The following is a 19,376-nucleotide window of genomic DNA, read 5'->3' as shown; positions in this document are numbered from 1 at the left end:
CTAATTTTTTTTGTATTTAGTAGAGACAGGGTTTTGCCATGTTGGTGAGGCTGCTCTCCAACTCCTGACCTCAGGTGATCCACCTGCCTCAGTCCCACAAAGTGCTGGGATTACAGGCATGAGCCACGGTACCCGGCCTCATTTGTAGTTTTTAAAGATCACCCTACATACTGCATGAAGGGTAAGCTGCATAAGCAGTTGTCTCCATAGCCACCAACTAGGCAGAATGCAGTCAGTTCTCAAGCTAATTCCAGCTGACATTTCTTGAACCCCCTGCTAGGTGCCATGAACCACACTTGGTGCTTTTCAGGCGCATCATCTCATTCACTCCTCACTGCCCAGTTTCTGGTTTATCCAGGAAGTACCAATGTAAGCTGTGATTCACTGTCTTGCAGGAGTCCCCAGAAACCCAGCGTGCAGAGGGGCAGGGAGTGGGGAGCGGCAATGCAGTGGGGGAGGCGGATTTAGATTTAACACCAGAGCAGCAGCTGGTGCTTCGTCCATTTTAGGACAACTCATTCTTATGATTAGCTGGAGGTTCACTCTTGTTCAGAAGCCGGAATGTAAACGGCTGTTCCCTCTGCCTTCCCCCAGAGGTAGCAATCAACTGAGAGGTACAGAGCCATCTTCCATTCAATCAGCCAGCCCTTTGGGTTCACAAAGAAATGATAGTTGGCTTTTGAAATCAATTCTTGCTAAGCTCACTCCTAAAATGAAAATGTTCAGGGGACAGAAACCCTGTCCTGGGGAACTCTGGGACACATCATTCCCCACAGCATTCAGATTAAAAATGCCTTCTATTAACACATTTTGGGGCAGGGCACGGTGGCTCACACCTGTAATCCTAACACTTTGGGAGGCCGAGGCAGGCGGATCACCTGAGATCAGGAGTTCCAGCCTGGCCAATATGGTGAAACCCCGTCTCTACTAAAAATACAAAAATTAGCTGGGCATGGTGGCAGGCACCTGTAATCCCAGCTACTCAGGAGGCTGAGGCAGGAGTATCGCTTGAACCCAAGATGTGGAGGTTGCAGTGAGCCGAGATCATGCCATTGCACCCAGCCTGGGGAACAAGAGTGAGACTTCATGTCAAAAAAAAAAAAAATATATATATATATACACACACACACACACACACACACACACACGTACGTATATATGTATGTATATGTATGTGTGTGTGTGTGTATATATATATATTTTTGGGGGGGATTCTGAGTGTCAGTGGAATTTGGGTAAAACAAGAAATGGAGACAGCACTCAAAAGGCTTCAGAGAGATTCTCTAAGCCTGTTTGCCAGATTTCTTAAGCAAGCACAGGTGCCCAGGCAAGCTTGATCCTGAGATGAACTCAAGGTGCACGAGCTACCCTGAAACACTGCTGCATTTCAAAAAGAAAAAAGAAACCCAGGACCTTTTCCCCCTTTCATCTTTCCAAACAAGCAACCTAAAATATTTAACTGGGCCCATTGCATCATTCATGAATCTGACAGTACTCGTTCTCACAATCCTATGTGCACGCAACTACAAGTCCAGGGCCCTAATGTTTACCTTTTCCAGATAATAGGTGAGGTTGTCCAAGCTGGCCTCCCTCTCTCCTGAGTGCACTCCAGCAGCTTCCCGATGTCGGCCTTTAGAACAGCCTGAATTTCAGTTAAAAAATAAGTTTCCCCTGTCACACTATGCCTTCTTGAATCTGATAGCTTAAGTGCAGTAAAATCTGATAAATGTAGCTTTTCTGTGCCCGTTTCAGGCCGCATTTAGAAGGCAACATCAACAGGATTTTCCTTTTCCTAGACACAGCTCAACTCCATAAAGGACTTCTGTTTTGTAATCTGTTTTCGAGATCTGATGCGTGTGTTTCTAACACCCCGTCACGTGAGGAGGTCTGACGTAGTCACCCAACATGACTATGAGAAAATATACTGCAAAGATGTGTGTGGGATGGTGCAGCCAGCTCACTGAAGCAAAATGTCCTTTGTCGGAAAACTTTCCGCAGGGAATAACAGACCTGTGCAGTAGATTTCACTTTGATATGGCCCCCGCGCTGGCCCAGTATGGACTGCAGGTTTGACTTTTGCAGGATTCCAGGTCAGTATCCTAATACAGTGCGTTCTTTTTTTAGTTAGGTTTTATTTCTAAGTTTCTTTTTATAGAAGACAACTTGCCATAGAGGGAGGAGAAAGTTGCTATGTCGATTCAGTTGTTATTATGTACGTTAGGAGCTGCGTGGCCAAGGGCTGGCAAGAGGGCTGTTGGCCTTTTCCTCTGATTAGAAGATTTTTAAAAATGGAGTTTAATCTGGCCCTGGAGAGTGGCTTTGAGTAAGTGACTTGTAGTTCTAAGAATGTAGACTTGAAGAGGTTTACTTCACTCTCCTCTCTGTAATGTCTTAGAGCTTTACTAATAAAAATACACCAGATTTTACTAACAAGCCCTATAAAGATCTGCATAATAAATGCATTAGTTAACAATTTAAAGAGATTTTTCAAGTTTTTTTTTTTTTTTGCATTGTAAGAATTAGGGTTTATATGGAAACTATCATTTTAAGTTTTCTGTGCATTTCAGTAAGATCACCTTAACTAATTGAAAGGAGAGAAAATTTAATTAAGTTGGAAATACTGGGAAGTAGTTAAAGTCAGATTATTGCCAAGAATTGTTTCCCTTCTTTTCAAATTCATTCCCAGAATGAGTGAACCAATACTTAAAACAATATCCAGGATAGATTACTGTGACCAAGCTAACCTTTGAGACTTGGAAGGCCAGGATGCAAGCAGTGATAGATTGATTGTATAAACAGATTGTAGGTAGCAGCCTCAAAGAACAGTTTTCACCTGTGTCTAGTGTGGAGTGGACTGTTGCTCCACCTGGTTTTTCAGCCATGTTCAAACTCAAGAAATAGTCATCGCCTCAAACTTGGAAAGTTAAGGACAGGTATGGAGAGTGGGTATATCTGCGTGACTGCGGGTGTGCCTATGTTTCTGTATCCCTTGGTCTCCATCTGTCTCCTGAGGATTTCTGCTTTGTGTTTCACCACATTTTATTCACTGTCTCTTTAGTCCTTTGAGGCTCATATAGATTTATTTTATTGAGTAAAATAATTTTTAAATAATTTCTTAGAAAATTATTTAATTAAGATTTTTAATTAAATTTGTTTTGACTTTTTTTTGTTTTGGTTTTGGTTTTGGTTTTGGTTAGCACAGCAGTTCTCAAATTTTTTGGTCCCTAGACTCCCTTACACTCTTACAATCATTGGGTATGCAAAGAGCTTTTTTTATCTGAGTTCTTTCTATCAATATTTACCGTATTCAACATTTTAAATAAGAATTGAAAGAACTATTAGATTGATGCAAAGGGAATTGCAGTTTTTGCCACTATTTTTAATTGCACCTACCTAGTATTTATTAACTGATGGAAAATGACTATGATAAATCCAACGGAATGATATCATAACATTTTATTAAAAGTAACTATGGCCGGGTGCGGTGGCTCAAGCCTGTAATCCCAGCACTTTGGGAGGCCAGAGACGGGCGGATCACGAGGTCAGGAGATCGAGACCATCCTGGCTAACACGGTGAAACTCCGTCTCTACTAAAAAATACAAAAAACTAGCCGGGCGAGGTGGCGGGCGCCTGTAGTCCCAGCTACTCGGGAGGCTGAGGCAGGAGAATGGTGTAAACCCGGGAGAGGGAGCTTGCAGTGAGCTGAGATCCGGCCACTGCACTCCAACCTGGGCGACAGAGCGAGACTCCGTCTCAAAAAAAAAAAAAAAAGTAACTATTTTCTAAAACAAAAAAAATAGTAAGAGGACTAGTACTGTTTTACGTGTTTGCAAATATTTTAAAGTCTGGCTTAATAGAAAGAGAGCTAGGTTTTCATCTGTGCTCCTGCCTTCAGCTGTGGCATGCTGTTTTAGTGGAAGTATATAAAGGAAATCCAGCTTCTCACAAATAGGTAGTTGGAAAAGGAAGGAATTTTTTAATAGCCTTTTCAGCTAATTATGGATATTCTTTGATACTACACCAAAACTGGACAAGTGATAATTTCCTAAAAGTGTGTTTTTATTAGTAAATCTTTAAGGGATCACAGAGAGAAGAGTGAAGCAATCCTACAGTGTTAGAATTCGAAGGCACTTTCTGAAGGCCGCTCTCGAGGGCAAGTTCCCCTCTGCTCACTCTCAACATCACCGACAACGGCTTGTCATGCCTACAGGTGCAGAGAGTACAAAGATGAATCAGATTGTCCCTGTTCTCAAGGAGCTCATAGGGAAGATATAAATGTGAACAAATGCATGATACCATACATTGTAATGATGGGAAACCAAAAACTAGAAATTCTGGAGGAGCAAGGCTATCCAGATAAGACATCAAGTGAGACAAGAACAAGTGAGGATTGCCAGGCAGGGGAACTAGGGACTAGGAGAGAAGGATAATTTTTTTTTTTTTTTTTTTTTTTTTGAGAAGGAGTCTCACTGTGTCTCCCAGACTGGAGTGCAGTGGCGTGATCTCGGCTCACTGCAAGCTCCCTCTCCCGGGTTCACACCATTCTCCTGCCTCAGCCTCCTTAGTAGCTGGAACTACAGGCGCCCGCCACCACGCCCGGCTAATTTTTTGTATTTTTAGTAGAGACAGGGTTTCACCGTGTTAGCCAGGATGGTCTCGATCTCCTGACCTTGTGATCCACCCGCCTCGGCCTCCCAAAGTGCTGGGATTACAGGCATGAGCCACCACACCCAGCCTGAGAAGGATAATCTTAAGAGGAAATACAGTTTCTCTCCTAAGACTTTATTCAGGCAGAATGTAGAAATCTTCCAAAGTTATAAGAAAAGGGACCCATGACAAGGGAGCGTGTGTGTGTGTATGCGTAGGGGGGAGGTGGGGAATATGGATGTGGGGAGTGGGGAGGCTAGGATGGAGAAGAGGACTTCTGCTTTTTACCTTAATGCATATCTGTGCTGTTTCAGTCTTTGACCACGAACATAGATTCATTTTCTTTTTCTAAAGCTAGGAAATTCTAAAAAGCAAGTGAAGAAAGTTCATTTCAGTCATCAAAAGTATCTTAAGTGCCTCTGTTTACATTATATGTATGTGTTTTTAATTATATAAGGCTGAAGCATAGCAGGAGACAAAAACTGAAAATTCCAAATATGCTAATTTACTAGAATTTCCCAGTGGCATTTATATAAAGTCTAATTATAAAATATGTTTATCGTATATTTATATAATTCTTAAAAGTACTTTACATATTTGTACAATATACTTTATGTAAATATACACAAATGTCCTTATAAGTATGATATATATATAAGTATGATATATTTATATTTAATTTATACAGGCTGGCTATGGTGGCTCAGGCCTGTAATCCAAGCATTTTGGGAGGCCAAGGTGGGAGGATCACTTGAGCCCAGGATTTGAGACCAGCCTGGGCAAACATAGTGGGACCCCATCTCTAACAAAACATTTAGAAACTATCCAAGGATGGTGGCACACGCCTGTAGTCCCAGCTACTGTTGGGGGATGGGGGAAAGCTGAGGTGGAAGGATCACTCAAACCCAGGAGTTCAAGGCTGTAATGAGCCATGACAGCACCACTGCCGTCTGATGGCACTCCAGCCTGCGTGGCAGAGCAAGACCCTGTCTTAAAAAAGAAAAAAGATAATAAAAGTAAAATAATGTATATGGAGATTTATATTTTGTTTATATATAAAATACTGGATGACCATTCATCCTGATTTTTTGAGGTACAATCCCAATGTATACCTGTTTTCCTGGCATTAGTTGTACCTCCTTTCTCTCTCAAGTGTCCTGTTTTGGATGCTGAATTATATGTTCATCCTATTTCTATATCTGTGCTTATAAAATGTATTTAAATATAATATATGTCCATGTATTTATATATGCATGCTTGTATTTGCACACACATGTGGCTGTATACATATGTGTACTATACATGTTAAAAATATACTTTAGGCCAGGCACAGTGGCTCACGCCTGTAATCCTAGCACTTGGGGAGGCCGAGTTGGGCAGATTACAAGGTCAGGAGTTCAAGACCAGCCTGGCCAACATGGTGAAACGCTGTCTCTACTAAAAATACAAAAATTAGCCAGGCATGGTGGCACACACCTGTAATCCCAGCTACTTGGGAGGCTGTGGCAGAAGAAAAGCTTGAACCCTGGAGGCAGAGGTTGCAGTGAGCCAAGATCGCACCACTGCACTCCAGCCTGGACAACAGAGTAAGACTCCGCCTCAAAAAAAAAAAAAAAAAAACTAACATAAAAATATATTTTAAAAGCTATTCCAGCTAAAATGCAAACTCAGGAAAATAGTGACCTTAAAGTCAGGTGGCCAGTTATCCAATTACAAATTACTTTATGTTTTTAAAAATATTGACTTACCCAAATTTTTATATCTAGAATATTTTTGTTAGCCTTTTTATGCTTATCTATTCCATCTCGGTGAATTTATTGCACAAAACTTGCTTTTTAGAAAATATTTTACAAAGTTACATGTAAATTAAACCTCATCTTCTTTCAAACTTACATTTCTTTTTCTGAAATCTGTTGGGGCTTTCTATTGGCAGGAGCTCCTAAGACTTCTGTTTTAAGTTACTCTTTATGAAGAAATGTAGTGGAGGAGGTTGCTTTAAAGTAACTTTAAAGTCAAAGAATACTGTTTTTGGTGAAAATGACTTTCCCCCTCCCACATGAGCTCTCTTAAAGTCTAAATTTTCATCCTGGGGATATCCTTCAAGTAAGTATGTCTAAGTGGGTCCAATGTTATTTTACTTACTGTTCTTATCAGTCACACAAACCGAACCTGCCGAAGAGGCCAGGCGGCCACATTACTGAGAGAAGCTGCCTGGTGATAAATCCTTGGGCAGGCAGCGTGTGTGTTGGGGACACAGCCACTTGGCACCAGTCCTTTATGCCAGGCAGGCTACAACCCCAGTGTGGCCTGGTCTTCCTGTTTTTCAAAAAAAGCTATATTGAATTATTATTATTATTATTATTATTATTTTGAGACAGAGTCTTGCTCTGTCACCCAGGCTGGAGTGCAGTGGTGTGATTTTGGCTCACTGCAGCCTCTGCCTCCCGCGTTCAAATGATTCTCCTCCTCAGCCTCCTGAGTAGCTGGGACTACGGGCGCCCACCACCACGCCTGGCTAAGTTTTGTGTTTTTAATAGAGATGGGGTTTCACCATGTTGGCCAGGCTAGTCTTGAACTCCTGATCTCAAGCGATCCACCTGCCTCGGCCTCCCAAAGTGCTGGGATTACAGGCGTGCCACCGCGCCCAGCCGGCTACATTGATTTTTATGTTAGAGATTTTCAACATGGTTAAGTAAGATTTTCAAAAATATGGTTTTAAAAATCACATGGGTCAAACAAAACCTGTGGGGACCAGATTTGCTGAATGGCTTATAGTGGGCCTCCTCTGGTCTGCAGATTTAGAACTGATTTCCTTGTTGCACTTTGGACCTGTGGAATATGGCTTTTAGCCGTAGCACTTTCTGAGATCATCCAATGAGCTGGATAAATGTGCTCTGAAGACAGTTTTGACAACACTTGGTGGTTTTGGGAGTGGTCACTGTTAAGATTGGAGAGGTGGATATAGAGTCTTTAAATTGCTTCTCCAACAAGTTTCACTGCTTTTTTTCAAGTTCCATTTGCAGATTCGGACTCTGTTTTAAGCAGGTGCATTGACTCCTGGATTATAAACTTCTTGAGGGCATGAAATTCTGATTCTGTCTCTTTCTGCCTGAAGTTCCCTTTTCTCCTCTTGTCCATATCTGCAGTGCTTAATTCCAGCAGCAGAATCCAGTACATGCCACTTCCTCCTGCAGGGAGTTTCTCAGCCTCCCCTTTCTGCCTCCCTTACTCTCTGTTGACTCCCATACCTTTTCCCTGCGTGCCTGATCCTGGATGTTCCCTGAGTATCTTTTTTTTTTTTTTTTTGCAGTGTTTCATGAGCACATCTTAGTTCCCCTGCCACCCTGCAAACCTTTGAGGGTAGAATTTTTGTTTCTCTTACGGCACCGAGTTTTGATATCAGCCCTTAGAAATGGTTCTGGCTGGTTGATTAAAAACTACCTGAAATAAGGTGCTCCTCTGGAACAAGGTGGGAAGGAGACTTTCCAATGTTTACTCTGTATGCTTTTTCAATTTGATATCATATGAATTTATTACTTATTCACAAGAGAAATTAAGGTGTAAAAATACATATGGATTCCAGGGTCTCACCCCAGCTGTTCTAAACCAGAATCTCTGTAGGAGCAGGGGAGATGGAATCTGTAAAGCTGTACTATCTGAATACCTCTCAGGTGATTTTGATGCCTAGCCAGGTTTAGGAACCACTGTCTCAAAGCACATAATAGGTGTTCAGTAAGCATTCGTTCAAAGGAGGAATGAACACTTGTCCTTTTTTTTTTTTTTTTTGAGATGGAGTCTCGCTCTGTTGCCCAGGCTGGAGTGCAGTGGTGCAATCTTGGCTCACTGCAACCTCTGCCTCCTGGGTTCAAGCAATTCTTCTGCCTCAGCCTCCCGAGTAGCTGGGACTACAGGTGAATGCCACCACGCCCAGCTGATTGATTGCTTGTGTTTCTATAGCACTTAGCTGATGCCTTCTGCCTAGCAATTGTTCAATAAATATTTGTTAAGAGAATTAAAGTAAATTTTGAATTCAGATGCCATCACCACCTCCAACGCCCCATCCCACTTTCTCTGTCTCTCTCTCTTTTTTTTTTTTTTTGAGATGGAGTTTCACTCTTGTTGCCCAGGCTGGAGTGCAATGGTGCAATCTTGGCTCACCACAACCTCTGCCTCCGGGATTCAAGCAATTCTCCTGTCTCAGCCTCCCAAGTCGCTGGGATTACAGGCATGTGCCACAACGCCTGGCTAATTTTGTACTTTTAGTAGAGACGAGTTTTCACCATGTTGATGAGGCTGATCATGAACTCCCGACCTCAGGTGATCCACCCGCCTTGGCCTACCAAAGTGCTAGGATTACAGGCATGAGCCACCACGCCTCGCCCACCTCATCCCACTTTCTTAGCTCAAATCTCATTATGACTCTCAGTGGTTCCCTATTCACTTCTATATAAAATTTAACTGTAGGGAGTCCTTTAGGGCCCTTTATGATCTGGTCTGACCCTTCTTTCCCAAGCTGTCTCATTCAACAGATACATGCTGAGGCCTGCCATGTGCCTGACCCCGTATAGACACTGTCGACTGGGCTGCACACACCACTCCTGCCACCACTCAGACTCCCTCATCAGCCCCTGAGAACTGTACCCGCTTTGATCATTTTTAATTTATTTTGCCTATAGTGTTCCTTCTGCTTACAGAATCCTTCCTATACCCCTGTTTTACTTATTTATGGAAGTAATCCAGGGCCTCTGTAAATAATTTTACTTACTCTTCTAACATTTTTTACTTATTTCCAGTATAAGGCCTGCCATCATGGATTCCAATGATTAGTTGACAGTTCTCTTTCTTCCCCTAGACTCTGGGCTCCTTGAGATGAGAGACTTGCCTTCCTCCTGTTCATATCTCCAGTATATCTCTAGCACCCAAGTACTGTGTCTGACCATATTAACATATTTGCTGGATAAAGTTGTTAGAAGGTGTGTCAAGAAGGCATATCAAGGTGCTACTTAGTAACTATGATTTTTAAAGGATTTCTGTCACGCAAAGGTAGATATCCCCCCTGAAAAATGTCATGCTTTGATTTTGCAAAGTTATGACAATATTTTAATGACATATCTAATGATACTTATTGTATATGTTGTTCTGTTAAGTATGACTACGGTATTATTCTGTGTTAAGAGTAACACGGCCTTTTGCTGACCATCCTAGCTGAACAATCTGAGAGAAGAATCAGAATCCCATAGAAGTGGTTGGGGCTTTGTACATTATAAATCTGAGTGAGGACACCCTAGAGTGTTCATTAGCCCGATGTGAAATGCCGTATTCCCCAAATGGAAGCAGAGCCTAAAGGGAGGTTCAGGATGCTGTGAAGCAGAATGTTTTGGAAGAAGCAGTAGTTTTGAATTGGAAGGACAAAATAGATGATGTCAGCATAGACCTAAGCCACCTTTCTGAATCATAGAGCATGTGTTTTGTCAGATCTGAAGCTATCTAGTCAGGCTGATAAAGTATTAAAATAATGTGTGGGTTTCTGAGAAGCCAAACATGATAAAAATATATGCGTCAGGGGAGAAAGGAGATCCTTCAGGGGCCCAGAGCAGAGAGACTTCAAAGAAGGCAAAAGAAACATCAGCATAGTATGCTATCGATCTGTGACCCAGTGAAGGACAGACTCCTTCACTCCGGGGTGACCCTTTCTCCCTTCAGGGGCAAAGAGGAAGTCATAAGATTCCATTTCATTTCATTCTAGTTTTATTTGTAGAAATAATCCCCCATACTTCTAGAAAAGATTCATGGAAGATTACAGTTAAAGGCAGGGTAGACAAGAGCAGAAGAACCAATGTTAAAGAAAATGAAACAATAGGCACACCAGAAACCCAGGCCAAGAATAGCTACAACAATTGATGATAAAAGTTAGTTCTGAGCTTCTTTGTCTTGAGAATTAAAACAGAAACATGGTGAATATAGTGTTCTCATTATCTGAATTGAAGAATTTGTTAATAGAAAGGTACTTTTTTCCTATGACTGGATACTATAAAAGAATTTATCAAATGGATCCTTGTATAAAGGACATTAAATAACATAATAGTCACAGCTTATAATAGCAGCTGTACAAAAAGGTAAAGAGAGGTTCTTTGTGTGGCCATCTCTGGTCCATCCAACTAAATAAATGCCATGAGCTAAATGTTATACTTTAATGCTCGGAAAACATTGCCACTGAGAGTTAAAATTGTATCATCAAACTGTAAGGCTTTCTGGAGACGTCACTTAATACAGAATAGCATGGAGAGACTGGATGAATAGCTGGTTAGTATGTTCTGTAGACCAGAGGGGTTTTTTGTGTGTGTGTTTTGTTTGTTTGTTTGTTTTGCTTTACTTTTAACTGCATGTGATGATCTATTAGTGGGTAGTGAAATTAGTGAGTTGCTGTAAACATTCTTTAAAAGAAAAGGCTGGGTGTGGTGGCTCACACCTGTAATCCCAGCACTTTGGGAGGCCAAGGCGGGCAGATCACGAGGTCAAGAGATCAAGACCATCCTGGCCAATGTGGTGAAACCCCGTCTCTACTAAAAATATAAAAATTAGCTGGGCATGGTGGCATGCGCCTGTAGTCCCAGTTACTTGGGAGGCTGAGGCAGGAGAATTGCTTGAACTCTGGAGCCGGAGGCTGCAGTGATCTGAGATCATGCTACTGCACTCCAGCCTGGCAACAGAGCAAGACTCCATCTCAAAAAGAGTAATACTAGAGCAGAACAGAATGCATCACACCTAGTAAGGGTGAGTGTTAATTTCATTTGTGTCTTAGGTCACTATGTACTGTGACAGAGATAGTAAGAGATAGTAAGGGATAGTGACCTATCTCTTACTGTGGGAAGTACGAAAGCTGCTGCTTTTCACTGCCCCTCACTACAATATCAGTTAGTAAACTCTAGCACCCCAAGCTCATGGAGTAGGACTTATATAGAGAATATAGCAAATACAGAGAAGAATGGAGATGGGATCCTCAGACCAGAACAAGAGCCACTGTGCCTTGAAGTTGTGCTAATTCAGGAACCTATGACTAGATTAATTCTTGTCCATTCTTGTCAAAGGATTTAGAAATGTCCTTTCCTGGTTTTACGTGTTTTCTCGTTTGTATTTGCCTCCAGTACCTGACAGTTCTTTTTGAAAGCCCTAGTCTACTTTGTCTCTACTAAAGGGGAAACTAGAAAAGGAACCTGATGAGTCCCCGCAGGGCCAGTAGCGCAGAAAGGCAGGGTGCCCCTGGTGGTCAGACTGGATTACACACCCTGCAAGTCTAGAGAGAGAGACCCTTCTGAGCCACAAGTCAGGAAGGGCTCCTTCAGTTCTTGCTGCTTCTCTGAGTGGGCAATAGCTTTGCATATAGGTACCACTTAAGGAAAATTCATTTAAAAAAATAGCCTGGGCAACATGGTGAAATCCCGTCTCTACCAACAATACAAAAATTAGCTGGGCATGGTGGCTCGCACCTGTGGTCCCAGCTACTCAGGAAGCTGAGGTGAGAGAATCGCTTGAGTCTAGGAAGTGGAGGTTACAGTGAGCAGAGACTGTGACACTGCACTCCAGCCTGGGCGACAGAGCGAGACTTTGTCTCAAAAAAAAAAATCATTTTCCCGCTTCATGGTTATAACTGGATCATCAGAGTCCTCTTTGAAAATAGGCAGGAAGCTTGTGGCAGGACCATGGCATTGCCCAGCTCTAGTAGTTCAAAGCAGCAGCCTTGAGTGATGATGAGACCCTTAACGTTTCAGAAAAAATAAAGTAAAATAAAACCTCCTCCCCTCCCAAATTTGGACATGTATATATAGCTCCAACTTTGGAGTAAAGGGGAAGGAGTTCTGGGAGGATTTCCAATGATAACAACTATTAGCAATGGTATGAGAAACAGGCTGGGGCAAGAAAAAAAGATTTAGCTTCTAATGTTGACTCTTGAGCCTTGGGAGCATCAACAGAGAGATAAAAACCTGAAGTTTCATACAAAAGAACAGTTTTTCACAGAAGTGGAAAATAGTCTAGAGATAAAGAAGCCACCTGTGGAAGAGTCTCTGACCATTTCTCTCCTCTTGTTTCAGATGACAGTCATGTCCCTTTCCAGGGACCTCAAGGACGACTTTCACAGTGACACGGTGCTCTCCATCTTAAATGAGCAGCGCATTCGGGGCATTTTATGCGATGTCACTATCATTGTGGAAGATACCAAATTTAAAGCCCACAGCAATGTTCTGGCAGCTTCAAGCCTGTATTTTAAAAATATCTTTTGGAGCCATACAATCTGTATTTCCAGCCACGTCCTGGAGCTGGACGATCTCAAAGCTGAAGTGTTTACCGAAATACTTAATTATATCTACAGTTCCACAGTCGTTGTCAAGAGACAGGAAACAGTCACTGATCTTGCAGCTGCAGGAAAAAAGCTGGGAATATCATTCTTGGAAGACCTTACCGATCGCAACTTCTCAAATTCCCCGGGTCCCTATGTATTCTGTATTACTGAAAAGGGAGTGGTTAAAGAAGAAAAACATGAAAAAAGGCATGAAGAACCAGCCATCACTAATGGGCCAAGGATCACAAATGCATTTTCCATCATCGAAACAGAAAATAGTAATAACATGTTTTCCCCGCTGGACTTGAGGGCAAGTTTCAAAAAGGTCTCTGACTCCATGAGAACAGCTAGCCTTTGCCTGGAGAGGACGGACGTCTGCCACGAGGCAGAGCCTGTCCGCACACTCGCTGAGCACTCATACGCTGTTTCTTCCGTAGCTGAGGCTTACAGAAGTCAGCCTGTACGTGAACATGATGGCAGTTCACCTGTTAACACAGGGAAAGAAAATTGTGAAACCCTTGCAGCAAAACCGAAAACATGTCGGAAGCCAAAGACATTCTCCATACCACAGGATTCTGATTCAGCCACAGAAAATATACCACCCCCTCCAGTATCCAACTTAGAGGTTAATCAAGAAAGAAGTCCACAGCCAGCTGCCATTCTCGCTCGTTCAAAATCTCCAAACAATGAAGGAGATGTCCATTTTTCCAGGGAAGATGAAAATCAATCTTCTGATGTTCCCGGGCCGCCGGCAGCAGAGGTTCCACCTCTGGTGTACAATTGTAGCTGCTGTTCCAAAGCCTTTGACAGCAGCACTCTGCTCAGTGCCCACATGCAGCTTCACAAGCCGACCCAGGAGCCTTTAGTGTGCAAGTATTGCAACAAACAGTTCACCACCCTGAACAGGTTGGATCGGCATGAACAGATCTGCATGAGGTCAAGCCACATGCCCATTCCTGGAGGAAACCAACGCTTTTTAGAAAACTATCCTACCATTGGACAAAATGGAGGTTCATTCACAGGTCCAGAACCTTTATTATCTGAAAATAGGATTGGTGAATTTTCCAGTACCGGAAGTACTTTGCCAGACACGGACCACATGGTTAAATTTGTTAATGGGCAAATGCTCTATAGTTGTGTTGTGTGCAAACGTAGTTATGTGACCTTATCTAGCCTCCGAAGACATGCAAATGTTCACTCCTGGAGAAGAACATATCCTTGCCATTACTGCAACAAAGTATTTGCATTGGCTGAGTACAGGACAAGACATGAAATTTGGCATACGGGAGAAAGACGATATCAGTGCATTTTCTGTCTTGAAACTTTCATGACCTACTATATACTCAAAAATCATCAGAAGTCTTTCCATGCCATCGATCATAGACTTTCCATCAGTAAAAAAACAGCAAATGGAGGCTTGAAGCCTAGTGTCTATCCATATAAACTTTATAGACTACTGCCTATGAAATGCAAAAGAGCCCCTTATAAGAGCTACCGAAATTCTTCTTACGAAAATGCACGAGAAAACAGTCAAATGAATGAGTCTGGACCTGGTACCTATGTTGTTCAGAATCCACACAGCTCTGAATTACCTACGCTGAATTTCCAAGATACTGTAAACACCCTGACCAACAGTCCAGCCATCCCCTTGGAAACATCTGCATGTCAGGACATACCCACTTCTGCCAATGTACAAAATGCAGAGGGCACCAAATGGGGAGAGGAGGCATTGAAAATTGATCTTGACAATAACTTTTATTCAGCTGAGGTGTCAGTTTCTTCCACTGAAAATGCTGTCAGTTCTGACCTCCGGGCAGGGGATGTACCTGTTTTATCTTTGAGTAATAGCAGTGAGAATGCCGCCTCTGTGATCAGCTACAGTGGCTCTGCACCCTCGGTCATTGTACACAGCAGCCAGTTTTCATCGGTGATCATGCACAGCAATGCCATTGCTGCCATGACCAGCAGCAACCACAGAGCCTTTTCAGACCCAGCTGTCAGTCAGTCCCTGAAAGATGACAGTAAGCCTGAGCCAGATAAAGTGGGTAGGTTTGCAAGCAGACCCAAAAGCATTAAGGAGAAAAAGAAAACTACATCACATACCAGGGGAGAAATACCGGAGGAGTCAAAATATGTTGCTGATCCTGGAGGATCATTGAGCAAAACCACAAATATTACTGAAGAAACCAGTAAAATTGAAACCTACATTGCAAAACCTGCTCTGCCGGGAACCTCCACAAATAGTAACGTTGCACCCCTTTGCCAAATAACAGTGAAAATTGGAAATGAAGCCATTGTGAAAAGGCACATCCTAGGATCTAAATTGTTTTATAAAAGAGGGAGAAGACCCAAGTATCAGATGCAGGAGGAGCCTTTGCCACAGGGGAATGACCCGGTACCCAGTGGAGACAGCCCACTCGGGCTTTGCCAATCCGAGTGCATGGAGATGAGTGAAGTGTTCGATGACGCAAGTGACCAGGATTCCACTGACAAACCGTGGCGCCCTTACTACAACTACAAACCGAAAAAGAAATCCAGACAGTTGAGAAAAATGAGGAAAGTCAACTGGAGGAAGGAGCATGGAAACAGGAGCCCGAGCCATAAATGTAAATACCCAGCAGAACTGGATTGTGCCGTGGGGAAGGCTCCTCAGGATAAACCCTTTGAGGAAGAAGAAACTAAAGAGATGCCCAAGCTGCAGTGTGAACTCTGTGACGGAGACAAAGCAGCGGGGGCTGGAAACCAAGGAAGGCCCCACCGACATCTTACTTCTCGGCCATACACCTGTGAGCTCTGCGCCAAGCAGTTCCAGAGCCCTTCCACACTCAAAATGCACATGAGATGTCACACCGGGGAGAAGCCATACCAGTGCAAGACCTGCGGACGGTGCTTTTCGGTGCAAGGAAACTTACAGAAACACGAACGCATCCACCTGGGCTTGAAGGAGTTTGTCTGTCAGTATTGCAACAAGGCGTTCACCTTGAATGAGACCCTCAAAATCCATGAAAGAATCCATACTGGAGAAAAGCGTTACCACTGTCAGTTCTGCTTTCAGAGATTTTTGTATCTCTCCACCAAAAGGAATCATGAGCAGAGGCATATTCGGGAGCATAATGGGAAGGGCTATGCCTGCTTCCAGTGCCCCAAAATTTGCAAAACAGCTGCTGCCCTTGGAATGCACCAAAAGAAACACTTATTCAAAAGCCCAAGTCAGCAGGAGAAAATAGGTGACATGTGCCACGAAAACTCAAATCCCTTGGAGAATCAACATTTCATTGATTCAGAAGACAATGACCAAAAGGATAACATACAAACCGGTGTGGAAAATGTTGTCCTTTGAGTGGCAAGAGTTAGAAAAATCGTCAAAAATATAGTTGGTGGTTTTTTTTTTTTTTAGTTATGATTTAAGTTTAGTTTAATTTTATTCACATAACAGTCATGAAGGAGTGAAATTTAAAAACAAAACAAAAAAAAAAGCACTCATTTGTGAAAATTCCAGAAAAAGGATCCTAATACCTACTTTGGGTTTTAGCATTAACTTTATGCAAAGTGCACAAAAACAAAATAGCTGACTCCAGTATCCCAAGTTTCTTGTGAAAGTTAATGAAGTTCTTAGCTGTGGTATTTCTACCAGTGAAAAAAGGAGTTTAATTTTAGCCTAGTTTGAAACTTTCTAATAATTGCTAATAGGAACTGGCTGCTGAACTGTCTTTAGTCACTGGAGAAAATGAAGATGGCATCTTCGTAAATATGTTAAGTGGTAATGAGCTGTGTGACGGTCTTTATTCCCATCTGGCTTCTGCACTATTAAAATTTGTTTAAATTAATGGATACACATGAAATACTTAAACAATATAACTGAAATTATGTGCATAATGAGTAACCTAAAGTAGGACATTCATACATTATGTAGAACTACTTTTCTGCAACACAAACCTTGTAAAATACATATATAAATCACTATAACTTTTAACTGTCCATATCCCCTGTAGAGAATTATGAGGAGCAATAGATCTGCAAATAATGAGGACTGATGTAAAAATCAGTAGAAAGCATTTTGAATATGATTTAAGAGCATGTGAATGCTTTTAGATGGAATGCTGTTCCCTTGAAGTTATGGCTGAGCTGTTCTTAGAACTGGTCTACTCAATTCACAGAAAACATAGGTCATGCCTTATCTATGGGGGAACACCCTCCCAGAATTTACCTGTGCTGCATATTACTTTGCAATGGCCTCACCTCAGAGAACGAAAGAGGGTCACATTCTTCTGAAACTCTCTGCAGTCTTCCAACCACCACAAGGCCATGGATGTGGGGGGGGTCTATTCCAGACAGACTTAAGGGTTCAAGTGGAAGCTGTCATTTCCCATTCCACTGAAGGACTGTCCAAGAGATTTAGTGCAAGGTACACTGCAGTAGTGAATTCCCAGGCACTTGAAAGTGACTGCCTAATCCCTAGTAATTGTAATTACTAGCCTTCTTGGAGATTATGCAGCCCACAAGTACAGACTAGTATAAAGCAAAAGGGCAAAGGAACCCCCACCCTCCACCCCACCCATTAATGACGAGTGGGCAAGAAGAAGTGATGGCCTTCCTTGCCTAAAACAGTAGCTTTGTTTTTAGGGGATGGAAAGGTAGAATGTGGAGTGACATGGTTCTATCATTTACTTATGAGACTCAGAAATATATCTACAAAGCCAGATGCTCTGTCATCGTATTTGCAGACATCTACACCCCTTGCTAAAAACCCACTGAAGTTTTTTTAATGTTCTTTTACACTGACCCACACCATCAACATTACCCTCAAATCTAATTGCCCTACATCATATTGTATCATGTGGACCAGGTTCCTGGAAAGCTGGAATGCATGATTCTTTTTTAAACTGCCAGAATAGGAGGGAGAGAGAAAACATTTCTACCCTTTGATCACCGGTGTGAACAGAATCCGGAATGCAGTTTCAGCCTGACCTGCAGTCATTCGTGTTCATTGGATTTGACGGATGGAAACCCAAGGTTATCGAAGATGGGAAGGTTATCATTGTGAAGAAGTAGCTTAAAGGACTCCGGTTTCTCTCTACTAGTGTGATGTCTCCATGAAGAAGACTTACTATGGATTTGGGTGGGTAAGAAAGCATTTAAACATCCAGGAAAGGACATGATTAAAGTTGACCTTTTAATACTATAGTACCTTGCTGTTAAGTAACCCCACTATTGTATCTGCATTTATCTTTTGTTCATCTACTTTCACTTACATACAGTATTATATAAGTAGAGAAAAATGGGAAAATGCAAGCAAATTCAACTTTATTTTATACATTGTATATATGTATACCCTACACTATTCATTTGGGTTTTGTTAGATAGTCACAAAGGGCTTATGAAAATCATTTTTGAATTGATAATTAGAATATTGAATAAGCAATCCTGTGATCCACTAATTTGTTTTATCAGTTCATAATATGAATCAAAGATAATTAGTGTGTACTCTAGTCATTTTGATTTCAGTTAACCCCAAATATAAAATTACCTGTAGTGATGTCTCTCTCCCAGCCCTTACATGTGGATATTTTTTAAGTGGGACTTGTATGCTGATAATTCTAGACCAAAGTAAATATGGCAGAATATTTATACATGAAAAAATAATTTTGCAAATATTTTCTATAATTGTATTCATTTAAAATGTTGATAGCTTGTGTTAGTTTCAGGGAGGGGTGTATATTTTGATAAAAAAAAACTTGACTTTGTAATTCTGTATATTCTATACAATTTATAGCAGAGCCGTTTTAAGACAGCCTTGTCACATTTTTTGTTAATTGTGAAAATTTTATTGAGTGATGTTTAAGTATGCATTGAGTACATGACCAACTAGAATTAAAGTAAGTGTAAACAGTGAACATACTGTATGCTGTACAAGATATAATGTAACTTGCTGTTTTAGCATCTGTATTTTGGTTAGAAGATATTATTAAATGCAGATGTTAAGGATTGGAAAAGTCTAATTTTATTTTTAGAAATAATGGATATAAATTTGTTTTTGCTTGATTAAAATAGCTTATTCCTACATTAAGTCTCTTTTTAAATGTTTTAATGTTATTTCTTTCGTGCAGCTATTTCATCTGAGTCACAGCTTTGTTTCCACGTATTATTCATTCCGTATATTTCTGTTTCCTTACTTGTTTACATTCCGTGGTACCTACTTACATGCTTAGGAGTCAAATGGATTATGACATTAGGAAAAAAGCAGAATAAAAGAGATTGAAGTCTTCTGATGATTGAGTGTTTTGGATAGGCCTGATCTTATAATGATAAATCAGAGAATGAAATGCTCTCCAGGAAGCATTCTGCTCCACTCATCCGCGGGAAACAAATTACATTTATTGAGTACCAGGC

The 19,376-nt window shown here is 41.6% G+C and overlaps 1 protein-coding gene and 1 long non-coding RNA gene across 8 annotated transcripts in view; one reads left to right on the top strand and one right to left on the bottom strand.

The window, feature by feature from the left end:
- The window catches only part of ZBTB38 (zinc finger and BTB domain containing 38), a 65,607-nt gene extending 46,355 nt beyond the window's left edge, over positions 1-19,252 (top strand). For 3 of the 7 annotated variants that reach the window (XM_011958099.1, XM_011958100.1, XM_011958101.1), the window contains one exon: positions 12,739-19,252. In XM_011958099.1, the coding sequence (XP_011813489.1) occupies positions 12,739-16,326 (3,588 nt within the window). In that variant the 3' untranslated portion in view covers positions 16,327-19,252. Of the gene's footprint in view, positions 1-1,569; positions 2,091-8,750; positions 8,874-12,738 lie in introns of those variants that run through there. The other 4 variants (XM_011958098.1, XM_011958097.1, XM_011958095.1 and 1 more) reach the window with 3 other exon arrangements.
- Positions 1-19,376, bottom strand: part of LOC105523309 — a 36,345-nt gene that overhangs the window by 9,732 nt on the left and 7,237 nt on the right. The window lies entirely within an intron of this gene.

This window comes from Colobus angolensis, unplaced genomic scaffold (assembly GCF_000951035.1).
Source record: "Colobus angolensis palliatus isolate OR3802 unplaced genomic scaffold, Cang.pa_1.0 Scaffold46, whole genome shotgun sequence".
NCBI classification, from domain to species: domain Eukaryota; kingdom Metazoa; phylum Chordata; class Mammalia; order Primates; family Cercopithecidae; genus Colobus; species Colobus angolensis.
Note: the sequence above shows the minus strand (reverse complement) of the source record. Positions and strands in the feature narration are given on the sequence as shown.